General features: G+C 40.3%; 1 protein-coding gene across 1 annotated transcript; it reads left to right on the top strand.

The window, feature by feature from the left end:
- Positions 1-770: 770 nt before the first annotated feature.
- Positions 771-3501, top strand: LOC135464043 (potassium voltage-gated channel subfamily C member 3-like). Its single transcript, XM_064741516.1, has 3 exons — positions 771-1258; positions 1624-1783; positions 2674-3501. Exons 1-3 carry the CDS (start codon positions 771-773, stop codon positions 3499-3501), a joined length of 1476 nt encoding a protein of 491 aa, XP_064597586.1.
- Positions 3502-19846: the final 16345 nt, after the last annotated feature.

Genomic DNA, 19846 nt, shown 5'->3' with positions numbered 1-19846 from the left:
AGTGTATAGTGTGCCAAAACATTTCGTATTGAGGCACATCTTAATAACCCCTCTATGACGTCATTGCTGAACATACTGGGGACGCGGCACTCTGCGGTACACCTGCGCAAAACGACCTGCCAATAATAATGCAAACTATATCTTATGACTGAGTTGAATTGGGACAGTCTACAATCATCATTGGAAACCACATGTATTGACTGATAAGAACCTGCTGTCAGTGTGGCCAGCAGATATACATGCACCACACCAGATGAAAAGACAGAATCGATTGCTATGGATACAGGAAACTGAACGATCCTATGCGAAATGTGTGGAACGCCATGAGTAATCCATTTCCAGGTAGGATACATATTTATTACGAGCGAGAAGGTCTTGCTTAAGGAACCGCCCATAACCAACATGTTCTGCAAGTAGAACAATTCGTATGGCAACGAAATACATAGCCTTCTTTAATGCTTTTAATGCTATATAATATTGTAAAGATATAGACTGAAATTGAAAGGAATAGCTTGTTCACAGAGGATGGAGATGTTATCAACATGATATATGAATAAGTTCTTCTCTCGGTACAGCTGTTGCCGGCATTCCGATTTTCCGCACGTGCAAAAGATGATCGAAATATATCTGGTTTCAGCGAAAAGAGCTGTTTGTTGTGGTTTACAGATTTGCAAGAATCGGCTTGAAGAAGGTTACAAGTTCCAGTGGAAAGCTAACAGAATGGTGATCTAAGAAGATACAACTGACTCGTAGAGAATGGCGACACTGTGATGGCGCACATGACATCTATGGTCGTGTCCACTGTAGGTCAGATGGAACTGGATAGCTCTCCCAACGGAAAACAAAACAGAGTATATCCTTCCCCAGCAGCCAAGAAAGCCGGATTCAAAGCCACACTCAACGTGGAAGAGGCTTTCAGTTCGGGAATGACCACTGGAAACAATTTGTCCAACCTTAAGGCATGTGCCGATGTTTGGACCCTCAACGTCGGCGGGAAGGTATTTCAAGTGAGGTCCAGCACCCTGCAGAAAAAAGATCAAGGCGTCTTGAGTCGACTGTCCCCGAGTCACGATTCCTTCCAGGAGTCGTGTAACCAGTACTTCTTTGACAGAAATCCTAAGTATTTCACCGCAATCTTGGATTATTACAGAACTGGCAAGATGCACGTGAGCCGCGACTTCTGTGGTAGCCAACTGGAAGAGGAGTTGGCGTATTGGCAGTTAACCGATGACGTCATCGGCGAATGTTGCTGGAGAAGGTATGTACCATTTTATTTCGAAAGATTATAATTCTTGTTCAGCTTAAACTGGTGGATAATTCTGTCTGATTCAGGTTAGGCGAGTGATCATTGGCCAAGTAGTCACATTGTAGTCGCTGTGGTTTTATTCTTCATACAGCAGTCTTTTGTACTGAATTGTTTATCCTCATAGCTTGACTATCTCTATGTTTGTCTTTTCTTTCCTCTTTCCATTTTCATCTTCGCGGGGAAACTCAGAGCGGTGAGAGTTTTTTTGTGGAAGAATCGTTAGTTTCTCCAACTTTTCATTATGTAACAGATGCCAAAAGAAAAAAGTTATTCATACGTGTTCTATTTTATTTTTCTGTTTCTTTCGTCCAATTAAGATACAGCGATTTGAGAGAAGAGGTGCGTAAAAATGCTCAGGTGACAAAGGAGTACCTGGACATATGTCAGGTCAGACTCTCCCGGCTCATGGGACTTCCGCTCTGGAAAGAGAGGATGTGGGTAACCTTGGATGACCCCTTGTATTCTTTACCAGCCAGAGTAAGTACACTTAAACGCCTTTCGCAAAGGAGTCATAAACGTCTCCGCGGAGTATGTTGTCATGGTAATTAGATTGATGGAAACGGTGGGTGTGAGTTGGTAGGCGTAGGCTGGGAGGGGGTGGACGGAGTGAACTATGATCTCACGGACAGTTTTATTTTTGCTGCGGTAGGAGCTACTTATTCAGCAGCTGTAGGTGTAGCTTATTTAACCCTGATAGGAGCTGCTTATTTAGTCGCGGTATGTGTACCTCGCGGTATGTATATAACCACTGTAGGTATAGCTTCTTTAGTTGTGATAGGAACAGCTTATTTAACCACTGTAGGTATAGCTTCTTTAGCTGTGATAGGAACAGCTTATTTAACCACTGTGGGTATAGTTTCTTTAGCTGTGACAGGCTTCTTTAGCTGTGACCGGAACAGCTTATTTAGTGGTGGCAGGAGTGTTTTATATAGCTACTCTATGAGTGGCTGTTATAGCCAGGGGTGGAGCAACTTGTTTAGCGTCGGTAGGGTAGTTTATTTAGCGGCGGAAGGAGTAGTTGATTTATCTGCTATAGGAGTAGCTTATATAGCTGGGATATGGTAGTTTATTTAGCGGCGGTAGGATAGTTTATTTAGCGGCGGTAGGATAGTTTATTTAGCGGCGGTAGGGTAGGTTATTTAGCGGCGGAAGGAGAAATGTATTTAGCTGCTGTAAAAATAGCCTATGTGTTTCCGATCGGAGCAGCGCTACAATAAGCTGATTAAGCGACGGCTCTGGGAAAGCTAAAAAGGAACGTTCTAAAAACATTTGGTGCGAAAAGCCATCAGGGGATTAGAGCTCTACAGTGTACAGACTGTTACAAACTTTAACACTGTTTAAATACCATTTCTTCCTTTTTCTTTTAGGTGGTGCTGTTCACTTACCTTTTCTTGGTTCTTGTATCATTCACGACGGCATGCTCATTATCGTTTTCTGTGTCTCTTCATCGGCGCCTGAACCTTTCAAATGAGTCAAAGAACAACAGTGCTGAAACCGGGATGTTCAACATAAAAACCTCATATGACAAGGATTTCATTCGAATCAGTCTGCATTATGTTGAATTAGGCTGCCTGTGTGTGTTGTCTTTCTTCTTCGGTGTACGAGCTGTTATTTGTCCAGACAAAGGCCAGTTTTGGAGAAGCCCTCTAAACATTCTTGACGCCCTGTACATAATTTCTAGTGGATTGAGCACGTTTCTGTGTTTGCAATTCTCTGCCACTTTTGTCATCGGTCTCAACAACTATATGATTGCGTACGCCATACACCATTTCACAATGATAATCGGCGTCCTAAGAGTCTTTCGTGCTGCACGCCACTACAGGGGTGTGCGAGAACTATGGTACGCCATAAGGGCCAGTTTTCGAGAAGTGTGGCTGTTGTCCATGTTCGTCACTATCGGTGTCGTCATATTCGGTATCTTGTTTTACTGCGCGGATCTGCTCTATGACGACCAAGTTGACAACGTGTTTGTCGGCTTCTGGTGGGCTTTAATCACCATGACAACAGTGGGTTACGGTGACGTCGTGCCACGCCAGCTGATAGGCTACATGGTGGCGGCGGTCTGTGCTATGGTGGGCCTCGTTGTGATCAGCCTCCCCATACCATTTATCGCTCACAATTTTAGCCTGTACTACGGCTACCGCAGCAGGACCTGCAAGCTTGTGACGGCCATGAAGCACGACATACAGAAATAGGTTTTTGGAGCCTACTGTGGAAATTGAAAGATTTCATTAATTGGAGCAATAAACCAACCTTTCTGAACTATTTGATTTTCTTTTTGGCTAATCGGCCAGTTGAGAGAGAAAGCCGACGGTAGAACGGTACAGAAGAACTATAAACTTTTGGATGGGATTTATTCCCGAAAACATGTTATCAACAAATGGCATAAGTTGATTTAAATGTTAATCCATCTTTCATTTTTTGTTTGTTTATTAGGTATTTGCCAGTTGGGTATTAAAACATAAGTGATTCTGGATTTATATTTCTCCTAACCAAATTTTAATTTTAATCTAATTTTACTTGTTAACGATTCTTCCTTTTCCACAATTCCATGCGCTGTGGGTGATCATTGTTAATTTGGATAAGGTGTAAATAAATCCCTTGTTAAGCAATTTACATCAAATAGTATTATCAGAAATAGAAATGAGACACCTCTTCCTAAAGAAGAACACTCGTCGTAAATCTTTTCTAAATTAAATGTGACAAGTTGTCTGTTGATAAACTAATAGTCAGTGCTTGACTTGCAAATCCCCAAATAAGCCAGTAGATTGCTGGTGTCATGTGATCTGGTCATGTGATTTATATTGCATATTGTATGAACGCATATGTTTGTTGCGGCATTATAGCTAAGTGAAAATCAGTGCGCATGTATGTGTGTATGCTATATGTAAGTATTATTCCGCAGACGGCGCCGTCGTCAGGCACGCTTCCCCTGTCAATCATCGCTACACAATATTGTCGGCTTAATATACTTAATATTTAATATAACTGTGACATGTTTGCGACCGCATTGCTTTGAAGCTACTAATTTGCTGTATTGCGACAATGAGCGTGTTTGCTGTTTAGGATTTAATGCTGCTTTTAACACTGTTTCGACAGTATAACATCAGTGTCTCCATGTAAGGGAGAAATCATATGTGTGGCTTGCCAACAAGATGCCCTCAGGCTGTCTGTTTAATGAAAGAAACTATTCTTCGCTTTCAAGAGATCGAAATTTCTTCAAATTGAAACAATATTGTGAGCGTCAGGAGAAAGACGACTAGAAATTAAATATTTTTGTTTTTGTTTGAATTTCACACCACTGTCAATGTATCAATCACCAATGTTTTTATCTTTCGTCACAAATATCTTACCTTGAAATATCTCATTTTGTCCAAGCGTGGTTTCTACAGTTACCTTTATAGATCATAAAAAATCTCGCATAATTCCTACATTTAGCTTAGTTTTATTTAGTCAAAAATGTTTTTTATAAATACTCCCTATTTCAAGGGGTTTAGTGATCTGGACAGGACCCATACAATATACATCAGCCAGGTGGCTGGATACTTTGTAGAGTACAGAATATCCCTGTAACGTTCCATTACTTTGATACAATGTAATAGTAGTTTTACAATGAATGGCGGGAAAAAAAAACCGTATAAATTTTGCAGTACGTTGTTAGTTTGTTTTTCAGCTTTTGTGACCCGGAAACTGGCCATGGTTTACTGTTCTGGTGTATTGACCTGGAAAATGGTCATGGTTTGCTGTTCTGGTTTGGTGACCTAGAAACTGGTCATGGTTTGCTGTTCTGGTTTGGCGACTAAAAAACTGGTCGTGGTTTGCTGTTCTGGTTTGGTGACCTAGAAACTGGCCATGGCTTGCTGTTATGGTTTGGTGACCTAGAAACCGGTCATGGTTTGCTGTTCTGGTTTGGTGACCTGGAAACTGGTCATGGCTTGCTGTTATGGTTTGGCGACTGAAAACTGGTCATGGTTTGCTGTTCTGGTTTGGTCACTTAGAAACTGATCATGGTTTGTTGTTCTGTTTTGGCGACTTGGAGACTGGTCATGGATTTCTGTTCTGGCTTGGTGACCTGGAAACTGGTCAGTGTTCGCTGTTATGGTTTGGTGACCTGGAAACTGGTTTGTTGTTCTGGTTTTGGGGACCTGGGTTGGTGACCTGGAAACTGTCCCTGGTTGGTTGTTCTGGTTTAATGACAGGGGAAACTGTCTATGGTTTGCTGTTCTGGTTTGGTGGCCATGAAACTGGGCGTGTTTATGTAAATGGGCTCTAAGTTTCTGGAAAGATAGATCGTCAGATGCATTGTTGGCCACAAACATTGTTATCGTAAAAGTTTGCGCTGAACATGTACGTGAAAGTCAGAAAAATACGCTGACAAGTTTACCATGATCTTTTTTGAGGTTCAAGAAAGGAGGATCATATACATTTCTTTCCTTCTTATTTATTTATTGGTGTTTTACGTTGTCGGGTTTAGTTAAAAATACCTCACTTATACAACACCGGCAAGCATTTTGGCGAAAGAAAACCAGGCAGAGGGATCATTAAAGCCCAATTAAAAAACGAACATCAAGTATGTATCAAACACTATTCCGGAAATTAGTTTGATTTGTCTTTTAGAATTTTTCCAACCGAGTTAAATGGTTTTAAAAGATCAGGTTTTTCGGTGGCCTTTTGTGACCCAGAGGGTATCAGTGACGTTATATCCAGATTTTTGCTTGATATCATTCGTTTCAAGGTCAATTCGGTCAATGCACCCATAGGCCCATAAGTATATGGGTTTAGAATGATGAAATCCAGCGGTCTGAGTGTGTTGAGTAGCAAAAACATGACGTCACGTCACTCGTCCCAATGTGGTCAGAAATGTCTACAAAAGAACTCATACTTTCAAGTGCATTTTATTGGGTTGAAAAAAATTCAAGAAATTCAACTACTTTTGTGGACAGTGCTTAATTATCTTTCATCTGACATATACGTCACGTTAGCGTACTCTCTGCCTCCAGGAGACGCAAATATAAGAATCACACCTTGTTAATAGCACTCTGGTGACTTGGCCTTCTGGAAGGAACCATGGACACTATACCTTACCTCCTGTTTAAACGTTATCGCTATGCAATTAACTGGCGTCTGTTTTATGTTGATCTGAATTAGCCCGGTGTAATTTGCCCGGTGCCTCAAAATGCTGAATGAAATCTGATTAAAATCCTGCTAATGTCTTTCAGGCTGCTGTTTGTATAATATTTTACTAGGATTACCCTGTTAAATCTCTCAACTGTGACTTCTGGTCACTTCTGGCTGCTTCTGGTAATGTGTTCTTAACCGACAACACTGTTGTCGAGTAAACATTGTCCTTACTGTACATCTTTTACTTATTTGGTTGATTGGTGTTTTACGCTGTGCTCAACAATATTTTACTTACACGACGGCGGCCAGTGACCATAAGAGCGGGTGTTTGAATCTTTCAGAGATAGGGATTATCCCCCGCGTGTTCGACTTTAGCTTTGGTTCTCTCAGCTTATTCACGTTCACCCACAGAGATCAGTTTTTCTCCCAGGCCGGTTCAATATGATTACATTTTTAGACAAAAAGTTACAACTGAAGTAAAATGTTGCACAGGAATGTTACAATACCTATTGGGTCCCGTTCGTGAACTTGGATCGCCGTTCACAGTTAACAGCTGACAATTTTAAAGGGGTCATTAACTATTTTCCGATAAAAATAATCATTTATGTTCAGAAAAATTACATATAACAGCACCAGTGAGCAATCCGGTGTCAACAGTTTTGACGTTTGACGTCAGGTGATGTACATAAACACTTCTTGGCAAGCTCTACAAAACGGCGTCACAGTAAATTGTTAACCAAATTGTTACTTGAACCCTTAACTGGCATTTACGTCTGAATGAAACCGCGGAGAGATTTTCAAAATTCGTAGAATCACTCCTTGACAAGCCTCAGAAAACGGCGTTAATAGTTTTGGCATCTGATGTCAGGTGACGTCACGCTGAACTGTCATCCGAACTGTTAACTGGTCTTTAAACCTAGGTCAAAACAGGTAGAGATTTCATACTTAGCACACAAACACTACTTGGCAAGCCCTACAAAACGGCTTAAAAATATTTTGCATCTGACGTCAGATGGTGTCACAATGAATTGCTAACCAAACTGTTAACTGAACCGTTATAACTGGCGCTTACGCCCAAATCAAAACACTTAGAGATTTCATACTTGGTGAACAAACACTACTTGGCAATCCCTGCAAAACGGCGTCAAATGCTTTGTCGTCTGAGGTCTGGTGACGTCACACTGGATTGTTAACCGAACTGTTAACTAGCGTCTACACCATAATCAAACCACGTAGAGGTTTGAAACGTCGCCCGTATCAGAATAATGGTTCGGGCGGGGCGGCTTACTTCCCTTCGGTAATGCGTTTCAGTGAAGCAGCACTAGATAAAAGAGCGGTGGAAATCCGTCTTACAACAAGAAGGCACATTACAGGCATTCATTCTAAGGATTCCTTCGTCGTCATACGACTGAAAAATTGACAAGTACGACGTTAAACCCCAAGCATTCACTCACTCACAAACATACTTGGGAAGCCCAAAAAAACATTGTCAAAAATGTTGGCATTTGACGCCAGATGACGTCACACTGAATGGTTAACCGAACTGTTTTCTGGCGTTTACGTCTTAACCAAAACACGTGGACATTTTGTCCTCGATAAACTGCCGGGCAAGTGAAACAATATGCCGTGAAAAGTTTTGGTGCTGGAGGTGAGGTGACGTCACACTGAGTTGTTAACTGAACTGTTAATAGGCGTCTACGCCCGATCCAAAGCACGTAATGATTTTATTCGTGGTGCACAAGCATCACTTGGCAAGCCCTACAAACCAACGCCAAAAGTTTGGGCGTCTGTTTGGGTGACATCACAGTGAATAGTTAACAGAAGTGTTAGCTGAAGTGTAAACTGGCGTTTAGGAATGTAGATATTTTAACTTTTATCGGAAGATGGCAGTGGAATACAAGCAAGGAATATTTATTAATCTGGAAAAAATATTCCGAGAAAACGCTTTTTAAATGGCTAGGATTTATTACATATAAAGAAAAAAAACGAACACTTTAGACAACTTTGCTGTTGTTTTCTTTTCATGGAATTTAACAAATACAGATTTGGCAAAGGGCTACTCTGTGATTTTTTTTAGGTTTACAGCCAAAAAGAGAGACATAGCAATGCTGACCAAAGTTTACCGAATAAATTACCAGAACAAGCGTTGGTTTAAACTTGTTTCACTGATACCACGTTGGCAAGGTTTACGGAATGAGATGGATACGCCTAGCCAGTTACCAACCAAATCATGTTTCCTTGTTTTTAGATCGATTTTAATCGTACCAAAGCTGGTTCAATTGTTTCTACCCAAATGTTTATTTGATTGGTGTTTTACGCCGTACTGAAAATGTCTCATTTATACAACGGCGGCCAGCATTATGGTGGGAGGAAACCGGGAAGAGCCCGGAGGAAACCCACAACGATCCGCAGGTCGCTGGCAGACCTTCACATGTATTTCTAATGTTTAGGGTCAGAATTTTTTACATACAACTTTTTGTTTCCAAACTGACCCATCACGTTTGGTACAAAATGATTGCTCCGCGTTGGGAAGGATTGGTCAATCTAATGAGGTATAAGTAGCTTAAGTACCTATCCACACGTAAACACGGCCCGTGTTCGCTCTGTAGATAGTTTACTTAATTCAGTTATCAGAAGATCCACCAACTGCTTGATTCGCCCGCCAGACTAATACAGGAATATCACCGGAACCTGAACGTCCGTATCCTTTCTAGGCAAAAGACGCTTTACTGTTCGCGAGTAATACAACAAATTTGCTGATGTCGTTTTTATAGGAGCGTAAACGCGCAATGTTCAATAAAGGTAAGTAAATCTCCAGTACTCATCACACCAGGGTAAAACTCAGATCCAAGAGCAACCTGAACTATTTGAATAGCTGTTACAACTCAACTGGTCCGATCATGGACAATTTGCACTGGAGGGTAAGCTGGACATTTCCATACATAATAACTGTGAATGGATCCACCGTTATATACTGAATGAATCCAGGACATCTGTTTCCATGTTCATCGTCATCCTCTTTCTATGCTTGTTTAAGGATTATCGTTTCTTGATCTTTTTGAATGGCGATTTGGTGGAGTTTATCTTATCCATACATTCGGGTACCGCTTTTTGAATGACTGATGTGAAGGGAACACCAGTGAGGTTACCAGCACAGAAGCCAGTTAGGGGCTTCGAGAACAGGTTTTCGTGGTATATGTTCACGTATCCTTGAAATCAGCGACCATTCCGTTGTATCGTCAGTGGGCAAGAAGAAGGTACTGAATTATTTTCTACCCTGTTCAGAAGCTGTTATTTCTATAGCTGACGTTATCTGTGGCTGATTTGCGAAGCACAGCATGACAGAAGGGTCCTGTATATGGCGTGTACATATCTCGCCTTGTAGCAATTGTTCGATCCTGTGTTTTGTGTGACTATTCCAGTCAACGTCATGAGTTATCACTGCAAAACTGGTGGGTCTAATTTATTCCCTCAAACGCCTTCAATCTAAGTTTCTTAAGATTTACAAAGAGTATTACTCTCTTGTAAGTAAGTATGGACAGAGCGTCCAGAATCTCTGGCGCACTGCTTGTATCTAATTCCAATTAAGCCAAGGTTAAGGGCCGTATGTTGAATTAGATGGCCACTTTTGGATATTCGAGCAGTTGAAATAAACTCGCAGCTGACATACATAATTTCTTATCGACAACTGATGTTCTAGCATGGTACACGATGGTTTCACTCATCACCTAGAACATAACAGTGATGTTGCGTCTTTCCATCATCACTGAAAACTGTTGACTGCTTCTCTTTTGCATGATTCCGTCATATTTTCCCACTTTACATACTTTCTTAGTTCTTTGCTTGTTTGTGTTATACTTCGCTTTAGGGAATTGTCCTTGGAATTATTGACCCGGGACTTACTTCTTGGTTGACGGCTGGTATACGAATGTCTTGTTTCAACGTCCATATTTTTCGTAGACGATATTCCTAACTGTAGACCACAGAGACTGTGTGTGAATCTTGACAACCATCTTGGAAAAAACTCACGGTTATTGGTGTTTCACTACTAATAAGACGAGTATACATTCTAAGTTTATTACTTGTACCACAATAACATGGCCCATCCTTACTCGTTTTAATATAAATGACACTCTACGGCTGGTCTTGACAAAAATGGTCCCCATTTGGATTTGCTAATGGCTAACAGGATTTTTTCAACGAAGCCGTACTTAAATATCCACATTTACTGCTTGTATCACCAAATGAACAGCAAGTATGAACAAACGAATGACCTAAAACGGCGGTTTATCTTCGAAAAAATGGCAGCCACTTTTGAACTTTAAGGGCTAACGGGATTTTTCAACTATGCTGTACTTAAATAGCCACATTTTCCACTGGTATCACCAAATGAACGTATGGTCCAGTAATCTGCTGAAGTAATAAGTAATATAGCGACCATATTGGAATTATGTAAATTATCAGCCTTCTGTAGAAAAGGGCACCAATTCTGAGATATCTGTTTATGTTCAAATGAGTAATGGGCAAATTATTCTCCACCTTAAGCTACTGGGCTATTTCAGAAAAATATTGATATTCACAATTAGAATTAAGTTTTCACATTCTTTTGTCTGAAGTTTGCTTGATTTTCACGTTTTCTCCATCTTTAATCTTACGTGCTGTGTGTAAAAATCACGTTTTCTCCATCTTTAAGTCTTATGTGCTGTGTGTCAGGTAAGACAATGGGGGAGAAGGTTGATCACTGGTGCCTCATTGGGCATGTATCAGCCACTGATTAGATCTCGTCTAAACCACTGTAGCAAAGTGTATAATTCCACTTACCGCACCCTCAGGGTTGAGCTTGGCTTAAAGGATTTGTGGCCAGATTGGTTATTTAATCACAATTAGCTATCCATGTATGTATTGTTAATCTGAGTGTAAAATAATATTGAAAAAAGTACAACAATCTGAGTAATATGGCAATAAAATCACGAGATAATGAAGTTTTGTTCATGCATTTTTCCGCCAACACTCGGTAGTATCCGTTACAAGTCCAACCTCCACGAGCTGTCAGAGCTTTGCAATTTAGTTCAGTATTAAAAAGCCACATAAGTGACAACAAGCATATCTAAATTCTCCATGAAATGCTTTGCTTTCTACATACGGTTGTAGAAGTCGCTGGAGAACCCTGGAATTTTTTCAAGTTTCCAGACGATTTGTCCCGCATGAAAGCGTGGATTCTTGACGCAACACACAGCCAAACACAGCCAGGTTGTCAGGAGTTGGGATAAGAAATCCTGGCGATCAACTAAATTTTAACAACATCAAGGAAAAATTAATCCTTACACCTATGTAGGCAAACTCTGGTGAGAGGGCTTAATGGGCGTAAAACAAAGCGGGGATTCATTCATCATTAGTTTGATCAATCTTCTGTATGCTGGTAAAGTGAAAAAACAACAGATACAACCATGTAATGGCTGCAATGAATATGGCGTTGATACAGGCTTTACAGGCTGCGTCTTTCCTGTGGACCATTGAGTTAGCTTCTAACGTCCTATGAACTCTGTACAACAACACAATGGTCGTTTGACAGCTACACAATGCTAGCAGTTTCGGACCAGCTACAGTGAACGATTAAAACCGAGACAATCCAAAACTAATCCTGTTGCTTTTCTGTGTTTATCAAGAATTAATGACTGGAGTTCAAATACTGGTTGTTGATTAAAGTTACTCATCAAAGGTGCGAAAACAAGTAACATCCTTTTGAATACTGTTCGAGGTAGGTGCAAAAGCAATGTTACACAGTGATAATCCATCCTCCAGTGTTTTAATCTCTGATCCAGATTACGAGAATTAGGGACACCGCAGGAAACAAAAGAGGAAGAAGTCCACTCTTGATAATACCTGTTTGATATGCTTGAATAATTCCGGCCATAATATAACTAGGAAAATTTAACACTTGTAAGAATTTTTTTCAGTATTGCCTTATTTAAATGCACGCAAATTAACTGTTCATGTAAATCTACTCGGGGAATAGAATGATATTTATTGTGAAGCGGACAGAAGGAACGAATAGTAAATGTTAAATCTGATATACACACGAAATGTAGACTTACAGTGTAACACAGGATACATGTTAAATCTGATGTACACACGAAATGTAGACCTACAGTGTAACACAGGATAAATGTTAAGTCTGATATACACACGAAATGTAGACCTATAGTGTAACACAAGATAAATGTTAAATCTGATATACACACGAAATGTAGACTTACAGTGTAACACAGGATAAATGTTAAATCTGATATACACACGAAATGTAGACCTACAGTGTAACACAGGATAAAGCTATAGCTTACTAGTCCGTAGTATTGCCACTGCGGTTGGAAATGCGCTGACAAAGAACAAATTCAACGTCTGAAATCTCGGAATGTGAAGTCTGACCAGAAGTGTCAGTGTCATAAATCGAAACTTCATCGCTGTCCACTATGGGTTCAAATTAATATAGGCAGTCCATCTAATTCTGTGTAGCCAGAATCGCGAGAATCGCGAAAATGGCATCGTTTTTATACGAATTCATCGTTTTTATACGAATTCCCAGGTTATATAGTCCAGCTAGACTAGGTTAGGCCATCACTTGTCATCACTGTAGCAGACAGGGCTCCTAATAGTGTCATTTTTATTTGCAAGAATTATTATTATCAAATTCTTGTTCAAGAGCTATGTGCATCTACAACGACATCCACGTATTCTGCTACTACTTGTACTCTGTAGGAACTATTTAATAAACACAAAACCTTTCTTAAAGAAAGGCACATAAATATACCTACCCGTCATATTCCTAAAATGCATAAATCCCCACACAAGGCTCCATTTATTGCGGGTTCAAGAAGTTGTACCACCAAACTCTTGTCAACCCTACTTACGAGAGCGTTACAAGAAGTAAAGTCATTTAGGAATAAGTATTGTTGTGCCATAACAGGTGTAAACTGCATATGGATTCTTAATTCCAAACGTCTTACAGAAGAACTTGATGCTCATATGCATATACCGTACAAAGACGTATCCACATGGGATTTCTCTACTCTCTATACTACAATTCCTCACAAAGATCTTTTTTGAAAGAATATTGTCGTTAACTGGCTCGGTATTTACTAAAACAGGTCACCGTTACATTAACGTCAGAAACAATAAGGCTTTCTTTAGTTCTACTCTTTATAAAGATTACCACTCATGGGATGTTACATTATTTATTAAATTACTTGAATTTCTCATTAATTACATCTATGTGAAATTCGGGGATACCACTTACCAACAGTGCATAGGTATTCCACTGGGTACCGATTGTGCGCCTCTTTTGGCAGATCTATACCTGTTTTCATATGAATACGACTATATGAAGAAATGCCCCAAAGAAAAAGGGACGTAAGAAATTATACAAATAGGAAACAAAGCCGGTAACACACAAGACACAAGCGGTCCTTTTCATTTACCAAGTGGTATATTGATCTTCTACTGCCGTTAAATAACCCCCATATTGATGAAGCGGTAAAGGAAATCGATCCGCGTTCATTGGATTTAAAGGAGACAACAGATAGTCCTGATGGTACAAAGACGAACAAGGTCTCCTTTTATGCCACTTTTACGACAAAAGAGATGTATTGCGTGCATGGTATTTAACAACATAGATGGCGCTGGTTGCCCAGTGTAACCGTCTATTTTGTACATAGCTTTTATACACACAGACATGTTATGTGTAACATCATAGATGGCGCCTCTTTTAGTATAAGATCATATGTAAGGAGATGAAAGGAGACAACAGACAACTTATTTGGATCTATATATGTACAAAGACGAACAAGGTCTCCTTTCACGCCACCTTTACGACAAAAGGGATAATTGCAATTTTGATATTGTAAATTATCCTTCTTTGGATAGCAATATACCAAAGGGTCCTGCATATGGCGTTTGTAATATCTCGCCTTGTAGCATTTGTTCATCCTTGCGTTAATTGTGATGACTTTAATCTGCGTCACAAGTTGTTAGTTCAAAAACTAGTTTGTCAAGGATATTCCATCAAAGGCCTTCATTCTAAGCTTGTCAAATTTTACAATGAGTATAACTCTCGTTGGCAGGTATGGACAGAGCGTTCAGAATCTCTGGCGATCTGCATTGTGATCAACCACACAGACGGCGCTGTTATCCTTATGTACAGATCTATCGCGTACATGGTATTTAACAACATGGATGGCGCTGGTTGCCCAGTGTAACTGTCTGTCTTGTAGAAAGCATTTATACATACCACCATGTCATGTGTAACATCATAGATGGCGCCTCTTGTAGTATGAGATCTTTACATATTAACGGGAAAGACGTAATCGTTCTTTACTTTTGAATCACAATGTGTTGGGTGATGGTCGGTAACGCTCGTTATTTTCGAACTGTATCTAATACCGCTTAACCTGGGGCTAGGGGACGTAAAGGTAGCCATGCTTATTACATCTGCATAATGCCTTTATGAACAGTTGCAATCAAAGTGTGACTGAGATACCTTATTTAATTGTTATTTGAGCTGGAACTCATTCACGGACTACGAATTTGAACTTTGATATGGAATTCATGCCTGGAATATTCATTGTCTGCCCGGCATGATTGAAAACTGATGACCGCTTCTCTCTTGTGTGTTACCGGCTTTATTTCTTATTTGTATAATTTCTTACATACCTTTGTCTTCGGGAGTTAGTGTTAAACGTTCTTGTGGAAATGGATCTTGCAATTATCGACTTGGAACGCCCTTTACGGACTACGAATGGTATAGAAATGTCGGACTTGACGCTTATATCGCACCTACCAAGGAAACTACAACCCTCTTCTGTGTCTACTGCGCTACTTACCCCCATAGACTTTGCACCTCTCAATGAAACTATAATCTTCTCCTGTGTCTACCAAGCTACATACACCCACAGACTTTGCATCTACCAAGGAAACTACAATCCTCTCCTTTGTCTACTGCGCTACATACCCCCATGGACTTTGCACCTCCCAAGGAAACTACAATCCTCTCCTGTGTCTACTGAGCTACATACCCCCATGGACTTTGCACCTCCCAAGGAAACTGCAATCCTCTCCTGTGTCTACTGCGCTACATACCCCCATGGACTTTGCACCTCCCAAGGAAATTACAATCCTCTCCTGTGTCTACTGCGCTACATACACCATGGGTTTTGCACCTCTCAATGAAACTACAATCCTCTCCTGTGTCTACTGCTCTACATACACCCATAGACTTTGAATCTACAAGGAAAACTACACTCCCCTCCTGTTTCTACTATTTAACAATTAATACTTAGGAACTGTAACTTTCAGCCTTGTAATTCCGCTACGCCATGCACACCGAACCCACCTCCAGTGGGAATTTCCGGTTAGCTCAGATGGTTTTACCCCATGCCATAGTTCTTTGTATTACACTGGTGTCACTGTGTATGGGGTCTACAGTGATCATACAGTAGACTTTTGTATCGCACTATCGCCTATTCTCTCGTTTTACTCTCAGTGCCTTAGTCCTTTGTATTACACTGTCGTCATTGTGTACAGGGTCTACAGTGATCATACTGTAGACTTTTGTATCACACTTTCGTCTATCCTCTGGCTTTACTCTCCATGCTCTAGCCCTTTGTAATACACTGTCGTCATTGTGTACAGGGTCTACAGCGATCATATTGTAGATTTTTGCATCACACTTTCATCTATCCTCTGGTTTTACTGCCCATGCCATAGTTCTTCGTATTACACTGTCGTCACTGTGTACGGGGTCTACAGTGATCATACTGTAGACTTTTGCCTCACACTATCGTCTATCCTCTGGTTTTACTCTTTAACTGTGTACAGGGTCTACAATGATCATACTGTAGACCTTTGTATCACACTTTCGTCTATCCTCTTGTTTTACTCTCCATGCTGTAGTCCTTTGTATTACATTGTTGTCACTGTGTACGGGGTCCACAGTGATCATATTGTAGACCTTTGTATCACACTTTCGTTTGTCCTCTGGTTTTACTCTCCATGCTGTCGTCCTTTGTATTACACTGCTGGCACTGTGTACGGGGTCTACAGTGATCATACTGTAGTCTTTTGTATCACACTATCGTCTATCCTCTGGTTTTACTCTCCATGCCAGAGTTCTTTGTATTACACTGCTGGCACTGTGTACAGGGTCTACAGTGATCAAACTTTAGACTTTTGTATCACACTATCGTCTATCCTCTGGTTTTACTCTCCATGCCATAGTTATTTGTATTACACTGCTGTCACTGTGTACGGGGGTCTACAGTGATCAAACTGTGCGGTAGTAGACTTTTGTATCACACTATCGTCTGTCCTCTGGTTTTACTCCTCATACCGTAGTTCTTTGTATTACACTGTCGTCACTGTGTACGGGGTCTACAGTGATCAAACTGTAGACTTTTGTATCACACTATCGCCTATCCTTTGGTTTTACTCTCCATGCCATAGTCCTTTGTATTACAATGTCGTCACTGTGTATGGGGTCTACAGTGATCCGATTGTAGACTTTTGTATTACACTATCGTCTATCCTCTGGTTTTACTCTCCATGCTGTCGTCCTTTGTATGACACTGTCGTCATTGTGTACAGTGTCTACAGTGATCAAACTGTAGACTTTTGCATCGCACTATGGTCTATCCTCTGGTTTTACTCTCCATGCCATAGTTCTTTGTATTACACTGTCGTCACTGTGTACGGGGTCTACAATGATCTACAGTAGACTTTTGTATCACACTATCACCTAGTCTCTGATTTTACTCTCCATGCCATAGCCCTTTGTATTACACTGTCGCCATTGTGTACGGGGTCTACAATGATCTACAGTAGACTTTTGTATCACACTATCACCTACTCTCTGATTTTACTCTCAGTGCCATAGTCCTTTGTATTACACTGGTGTCACTGTGTACGGGGTCTACAGTGATCATACTGTAGACTTTTGTATCACACTATCGTCTATCCTCTGGTTTTACTCTCCATGCCATAGTCCTTTGTATTACACTGTCGTCACTATGTACAGGGTGTCACTGTGCACAGTAGACTTTTGTGTCGCACTATCGTCTACCCTTTGGTTTTACTTTCCATACCGTAGTCTTTTATCTCAAAATGTCGTGACGGCTATGATTTTATAACTACATTATACTACATTACTACATTATATTCACTATGCGCTCAATTTTATATAACAGTTGATAGAGTGCATTTTTTTTCTCAAGCTCCAATAAGGCGGCCATCAGGTATATACTGTCACCAGGATGGAAATGATGTCAACATTGTATTTACTATGTCTCTTGCAATAATCTGGTAATTGGATGGAATTAATGTCAACATTGTATTTACTATGTCTCTTGCAATAATCTGGTAATTGGATGTCAGCCCACTGATAGGTCAGCCGATGAGCCAGGTCATGCACCTGATTTGGCTTGGACTAGTTTGCCTATTGATCTATCATCTCACAGCTTGGGCCGACAGACGTTTTGATAACTAATCCCCTAACTTCCTTTCACCTGCCTGTCTAGCAAGTCAGAGCGTGTCAGGTACTTGTCAAGTGAGTGAGTGAACAGCTTCTAATTAGATGTTTGATTTAGTATAAAAGCTCCTTGCCTTAACTTGGTAACGCAGATAGAGACTGACTGTCATATTAGTAGGTTTCTGTACTCCTACACTGCAAAACCAGACTGTGTTCTGGTTGGAATTAAGGAGGGCTATCCCATGTCATTTAATAAGTTGTAATGGATGTTCCTATCACTAATAAACTGTACATAGTTGTTGTTGCGTTACAAAACTGTCTTCCGGATTTATTTTCGCGATCATTGAGCCACATCCCCGCTAACTCCCCAAACAGCGATTCATGGATAGAGGCTCGGTGATAATACTACATAAAATTAAGTAAATATAATTCAATGTGACAATATGGATTTGTATGGATTTATTATTTGTTTGTATTTTGCAAATGATAAGCAGTTAAAACAAGAATTCAGAAAATTTGACATTTAGCAATAATGTGTCTGACCCGGTTTGAGTCGTCAGAATGATAGCTACATGTACGTCAAAATTAAAACAACAGAGCAAAAGCGGCCATTACAGTCCAACACTCAATCTTAGTCTGAAACATGTCGTGGTGAATTCATGTATCAGTTTTCAATTCAGAATCTGTGAAAACCTCGATTTAGCTCTGTAACCTCTCTAGGTGCAATTCAGATATCACGTTACAAGTTTCAACAGGGTCTTACTCACGGATTAACGGCCCGGCAGACTGACGAGGGATAGACCTATGGTCCCTCCCTCATCACTGTAATTCCTTATTCGTAGATAACAACGAATGGCACAAAAATTGGGTTTAATGTTTGGGGATAAGATGTAATCAGTTTCCTTCCATTTTCTGTGGGCTGAAAACTTTTGACAGCTCATCTTTGCGTGCATGAATCTCGTCGTGCTTTATATACTTTCTTCGTTCTTTAGTGGTCTGTGCATATATATATATATATATATATATATATATATATATATATATATATATATATATATATATATATATATATATATATATATATATATTGTTCAATCCTAAAATATTGCGGCAAATGCATATACGTGTCTTAAATTAGCTGAGTAACACCTCAAATGTTATGAAAAAATTGAATGTCACGCACTTAAAAGTACACTTAAAAAGGAGCATGAGGTCTAAGTTATAAATCTGTATTAAGCCAACTAAAAGATGTTGAGTGAATCTGATTTTTTAATAGGTCGCTTATAAATATTTGTACTTGAACTGTTGGGGGAGGGGGGGGGGGAGGGTAGAACTAAAATAAGTCGTTGATATTCCAGTGCCGGGTTAACCAAATGGACAACTTAAACGGTTTAACAGCTCTAGGGTGCGCGCGATTACTTGTCTGGGCCGGGGATTTATGCAGATTGTTTATTTATTTGATTGGTGTTTTACGCAACCCACGACTATCCGCAGGTTGCTGTCAGACCTTCCCACGTACGGCCGGAGAGGAAGCCAGCATGAGCTAGACTACATTGCTGAGGGGCACCGGGGTCATTACGCTGCGCCAACAGAGCCACGGAGGTCCCTCTGAAGAAGACTGAGGGATACGCCTGCTTCCCTGAAATTAGCTGAAGTGTAAATCAAATCACAATCAGTCTTCTGATCGCCCTTTGTAAAATCTTTTTGTCAGCGGGTACCTAGTCAGTGTATCGTACTAAACATAATGGAAATATGTCATTATGTTCCGTTGATGATGTTCAGTGTAGGTATACGTGTACGCCTGCTAGTGCAGTTGAATTGTGTACATTTACGATTTCTGTTTCCCTATCAAAAATTTTTCAAAAAATTTTCATGCTTTCGGTTTGTGTGAATCATGGTGCTAC

This window comes from Liolophura sinensis, chromosome 3 (assembly GCF_032854445.1).
Source record: "Liolophura sinensis isolate JHLJ2023 chromosome 3, CUHK_Ljap_v2, whole genome shotgun sequence".
NCBI lineage: Eukaryota > Metazoa > Mollusca > Polyplacophora > Chitonida > Chitonidae > Liolophura > Liolophura sinensis.
This window is presented reverse-complemented; position numbering and strand designations above follow the sequence as displayed.